General features: G+C 39.6%; 1 protein-coding gene across 1 annotated transcript in view; it reads left to right on the top strand.

Moving 5' to 3' along the window:
• Window positions 1–2,057, top strand: part of Bod1l1 (biorientation of chromosomes in cell division 1 like 1) — a 57,529-nt gene extending 55,472 nt beyond the window's left edge. The window contains 1 exon segment of the mRNA XM_015481967.2: window positions 798–2,057. Within this exon segment, the coding sequence (XP_015337453.1) occupies window positions 798–915 (118 nt within the window). The 3' untranslated portion in view covers window positions 916–2,057.
• The last annotated feature ends 3,989 nt before the right edge of the window (window positions 2,058–6,046 follow it).

Below are 6,046 nucleotides of genomic sequence, written 5' to 3'. Positions count from 1 at the left end.
GTTGTCCTCATTTCCATTTCAGAGGATTTGTCGCTGATATACAGGAATGCCTTTGATTTATGCTTGTTGATTTTATATCCTGCCACTTTGCTGAATTCATTTATTAGCTCTAATAATTTCTTTGTAGACCCTTTTGGGTCTGCTAGGTATAGAATCATGTCAAAGCATGAAGATGTAAAGAAAACATTTGTTAATATTAGAGGGCTGATTATAAAAGATTTTGTGTACTGTACTCTGGTTAACTTTTCCTGAAAATTCAGAGAGCCAACAAGGATTTTATACATCTAAGGACAATAACATGATTAATTGGAGTCCTAACAGTTCTGATGGCAGACTAGAGGACATGCTGTGAGTGTCAGCATGTTCTTCCAAACATCCTGCTCTTCCTTTGCCAGCTGTTTCCGTAATGCTGTACTGTGAAACATGGTTTTGCACTAGGATAGATCCTGGGTTACAGTCCTGCTCTTCTTGGTAGTTGTTTCAATTTGGGACAGGGTGTGTATTGGTAGGAGTAGCAGTTGACTTCTTTGTTTCAGAGCTAGAAGTGAGGCCCAGAGAAGGAAGCCAGCCTGCCCAGGTCAGCACCTAGGGGTGGTAGAGCAGAAACCAGAGGCTTCCATTCTCCTCTAGTACTCTGGGTTAGTGTGTCCCATTATCTCAAGCTCTTTTTCTTATATAAACTCCACTGGGCTTTTCTCTTCTCTGCAGTCCAGTTAAAAACCATTTTTTGAAGGTCTCCCAAATTATTTGAAGCAGTGCTTTTAACTCACTATTGCCTTGACTTTTATTTAATGCAGATCAAAGACACAGCTCTCCCCTTCTACTAAACGCAAGAGAGAAGTCAGTCCTCCTGGGGCCCGGACAAGAGGCCAGCAAAGAGTAGAAGAAGCTCCTGTGAAAAAGGCGAAGCGGTAACCTGACCCTCCCCTGGCAGCTTGAGGAGCACAGTGGAGAGGTGATGATCATCCTCATGGGCTGTAGGCTTTTTTTCCCCCAACCAAGAAAAGGATATGCATGTGCTGTAAGTTCCTAGGTGCAAGCTTTTTCTTGTTATGTTTTAAACAGCTTTATAAACTATTGTTCATAGAAGATATTATGTACATTTATTTCAGATAAAGGAAAGTAAGTTTACTTTGTATCTGAACTCAAAACAAAGGAGTTGTATATTTTAACATTCAAAATTGGGATTTCCCAATGTGACACATCACTAATGCAAACCCTTCCAGCCATCAGACACCAGGCTGCCTACTGGTGATCTGTGTATAGTATATGAACATGTAAAAATAGGTTGTATTTTACTCTATGTATGATGCTAATCAATGAACACTTTATTTATTTTACAGAGAAAACTTATCCGTGAACTTTACTATATCTGTTTATTTTATTTTATTATTTTTTTTTTAATAAAAAAAGGGTTTTAAATGCTATGCAGTCATTAGTAGAAAATTTTTAGGACTCTGCCTGCCCTGTGACTGTGTGATCCTGACCTGGCAGGAAACACAGGCGCTCGCATGTATCCAAGTAAAGTAGCTGAGCTGAAGAAGGGTCTCCACTGCTTTTCTTTTCACAGTTGTGACTGTTTTTAAGAACCTAACTCGTTTTTAGATTATATTTGCATCCGTGACTTTACCACCAGCCCCGCTGACGCTGGAGATCCTGGGTCAGGTGAAGTGACATGCCCCCCCAACCCCTGCAGTGGGGTCCTCTGGGTGTCCATTCCACTCTCCCGCTGCTCAAAGCTTCTACCAATATTCTTTCCCTGTCTTTTTCAGTGAAGAGAAATGCGTTGAATGTTAGATCACTCCTATCTATTCAGCTTCAGGATTTTATGTTTTATATACAATTATTTCAGGATAGAAACTGGTTTTATTGCCAGATTCTTTTTTAAACATGTTTTAACACCCATATGAACAAACTGTCCAATTTAAGTTTTTCATAAACTTTTCTTAAGGTCAAATTTGTCTCTTGCAATGATGTGATGAGTTGCCAAATAATTGAGATTATTTTACAATGTTTTGTTCATATTCTTATTTTATAATTAAAATTTACATTCAGTATGTGTGGATTTTTCTTATTTTTTTGTTTTGTTTTTTGGCTTAATGTAAGGTGGATATTTCTGTCATTTTACATGGTTTCTTACTGAGATTTTATATATAAATTATAAAATGTTTCCCTAAAACTTGAGTGGTAAGAATTTTTCTTCCTGTGTCTGAATTTTTTTTCTTGTGCAAACCATTTCTTCTCTACAAGTAATTGGAATTTTCATATTCAAAGATGAGTCAGTAATGGCCGATAGAATTGAATTTTAGACCTAGAAGGAATCTTCAGACCAGAAACATGAGAGTTTCTCATTTTTATTTATATGGGAGAATTTTAACCAAATCTCAAAAATCTAGTGAATTGTCTTAAAGTCAGCCAAGGTTAGAAGTCTGCCTAGGTTCCAAGGCTCTCAGTCCTGTACAGTCTCACTGCTCACTTTTAGATTGCTTAGTAGAAGTGCAGACCTGAAAATCTATTCTCAGTATGAAACTGTCCTCAGTTTAGAGATGCCTGTTGTGGGGCATGACCTTGTTGGGACTCAGTAGTTGGTTTTTGAGGAAAGGCTGCCTCATAATTAAATCAAAACTAAATAGAACTGCATGAAGAATTTCCAAGTGGGGAAGTCAGCTAGACCACTCAGCTTCCAGTGGTTCTGAACCTGAGTAGAGAGCAGGTCCCTCCTATATGGTCCTTGGGAATGTATGGGGGCAATTCTTGGTTGACATGATGATTTGATACTGCTGGAATTTAGAAAAAAAACACAGGTCAGGAATGTGAAACCTCCTGCAGTTCATGGGACAAACCTAGAGTTCCCCCACTAACCCACTGAGAAACACCTCTCCACATTTGTCATTTTCCTGACATCACCACTGTCACTGCCTGCACACTGCTTCTCAGTGGGCACACTGGACCCTAGCCATCTGCTTTCCTCATGACAGAGCTGAGACAAAGCTGCCACAATCCAGTGAGACATACTGAAGGTAGAAGACCATCCCACAACCCAGGGCAAGGTGGCTAATTCCTCTTCACTTGGTAATCGACACAATCATCCTCCCATTCCCAGAGAAAGGCCACTTTCTCAGGTTTATACCACTGGAGTTAAATTCTAGAACCTACTAAGGCTCACTACATCCACCCCAATTCAGAATGACCAGCAGGTAACACTCCCCTTCTCCGCCAGGTCTCACAGTGAGCTGATGGAAAAGCTGAGCCTGAGCTGTTTCTTGTCTCTAGCGCAGTCCAGAGGGTTTGTCCACTACCCCTGGGAGGGAGGCATTGATCCTTCTACCTACACAGCATGCTCACTGACCTAGGGCCATGGTCAGGTAGGTGCTTGCCCCCAGCACCTCTCCAACTTGTAAAACCTAACTGATGGGAGATAAGGGGAGATGATTCTAAAGGGAAGAAATGCTGAAGGAGTTTACTTTCTTTTTTTTTTTTTTATTATTTTTTATAATTTATTATTCCTCCTAAGTTCAAGAATACCTTACATTTTTCTAAAATTACCACTGCATCTTTGTGTAACTAAATCAAGAACAAGGTTTTTTCATATTTCAATGATAGGAATTTTTAATCAGGAATAAAATAGAAAATGGCTTTAGAGCCACAGTTTTTTCACTGAAAGTGCTGTCCTATAAAGAGGCATATTTATTGAGCCCTGTGCCCAACACTAGGAATAAATATGAACCCAGGTGTCAAGGGATGACAGCCACAGAAGCAAAGAACTGGGCAGCAGAGATTGGTGTCTGGTCACAGAAAATGGCAAGGGAGAGAAAATCACCTTTTGAGAGAAGTTAGGACACAGGATTAACTCCTGGCAGACAAGATGGGTGGGGGGGATGTTTGTTTTATAGGTATAGAGTTTCAAACAAGGTTGGAACTTGGAGAAGAGAGCATCGTGGAAGCTGAAGAGCAGGATAGACTGAAGACCATGAGTGCCATGTTTACCACCAAGTCACACCAAGTCAACCTTTCAGAAACCTGGAGGAGAACTCTACAGATAGTAATAACTAGGTAGCAAACCCCTCCCGAGAGATGCACTTTCACACTCAAAACTTGTGTACATTGACTCATTAAGAAATCATGGGGGCTGGGGATACAGCTCAGTTGGTAGAGTGCTTGCCTCACGTGCATAAGGCCGTGGGTTCCATCCTCAGCATCACACACACAAAAAAAAAAAAAAAATCAGGTTGGGGCCATAGCTCAGTGGCAGAGCGCTTGTCTAGCATGTGTGAGGCACTAGATTCTGTCCTCAGCACTATGTAAAAGATATAAACAAATAAAGGCATTCTGTCCATTTATAACTACAAAAAAAAAAAAAGAAAGAAAAAAGAAATCATGGGAAGAAATGAGGAGAAGGTAGACCAGTAGAAGACCAGGAATTGGGGAGGGTTGGGGGTGGATATGGCCAGGTATCTGTGCTTTTGAGTGTGCAGTAATTTTGTTTTGGTGCCAAACTACAATGGACTTTGTTGCTGTTTTTGCTAGGGATTGGCCCAGGGGTGCTTTACCATGAAGCTTCATCCTCGCCCTTTTCATTAATTATTTTGAATTTTGAGATAGGGTTTTGCTAAGTTGCTAAGGCTGGCCTTGGACTTGCAATCTTCCTTTTTCAGCCTCCCAAGTTACAGGGATTACAGGCGGGAACCACCATGCCTAGCATCATCCCAGTACACTCTTTTAACTGGTTTTTTAAATCAAATTATGTAGAACTTATGATGCCTTTTAAATCGACATCAGTATGAATAATTTTGAACAAGTTCATACATCATGGCAAATGTGGTGAACCACATGGTTCACCATGTGGTGACTGCCACCTGCTCCACAGCAATTCTAAGACACCTTTGAATAAGTGACAGTTATTCTAGAGTTGTGTCTCTGAATTAATATAATATGTAGATAGATTTCTTTTACAATAGGGGATTTAAAATATCTACCCTTTTGTATTGTTTTTTAAAATACTGTATAATTTTATGAAATATCCAAAAGATAAATATTATACATTGTTAGAAATCCCACTTACTAAAAAGAAAAAAGAAATCCCACTTACTACCCTTCAGCTTAAGACAGAACATACCAACACCATGAAACTTCTGACACGCCTATTCCCCATCCGGTCATATTACTCATCTTCCCCACAATGCCACAATCATTCTAAATACAGGGTTTTTTTAATTGGCATTTGTCAGTTTACTACATATGTATACATCTCCAAACATGAAGTTTTGCATTGTGCTTTATATAGTCAGTTTATACGAATTATTTAATATTTGCTTTTTTCTTCTATATTATATTTTGAAATTAATCTGTTAATTATATAGCTCCAGATAGGTTATTTTTACTGCCACATAGTATTCCACATACACACCTTATAGACTGAGCCATTCACCTGTGGCTGGGTCATTGCCTTGCTCTCAGGTTAACAATTTTATGAACATTTCTGTGAAATTTCTGTAAGGCAGAGCTTTCAAAACTTACTCAAGTCATGGTTCACATACAGTGTGAGACATGAAAAGGCACACTAAGGACAAGGCACACTAAAGACACAATAGCAGGACAAGGTAGACTGCTGCTTGAGGAAATCCCCTTGTTCCCCAGAGGATCTGGCCGTCTAGCCACTTTATTCCCTGCCCCCAGGAAAAAATGATATAATTTAGAGAGGCACAATTGATAAATAAAACATATGTATTTGAGGTGTATGATGTGATGATAATACATAAGTAAACATTGCAAAATGTCCTAAACCAAGCTAATTAACACATCTATCACCTCATGGAGTTACCGTTTTGTGTCTGTGTGGTGGAAACAGCTAACATCTACACTCAGCTAATATATGTGTACAGATTACAATAATATTAACTATAGTCACCATGTGAACAGTAGATCTCCAGGACTCATTCTTCCTACAACTGGCAATTCATACCCTTGGACAGTCATCTCCCCACGCCTTCACCCTCAAGCCACTGGTGATCCCCATTGTACTGTCCACTTCTGGGCACCTACCTAC

Source organism: Marmota marmota, unplaced genomic scaffold (assembly GCF_001458135.2).
Source record: "Marmota marmota marmota unplaced genomic scaffold, marMar, whole genome shotgun sequence".
Lineage (NCBI taxonomy): Eukaryota > Metazoa > Chordata > Mammalia > Rodentia > Sciuridae > Marmota > Marmota marmota.
Note: the sequence above shows the minus strand (reverse complement) of the source record. Positions and strands in the feature narration are given on the sequence as shown.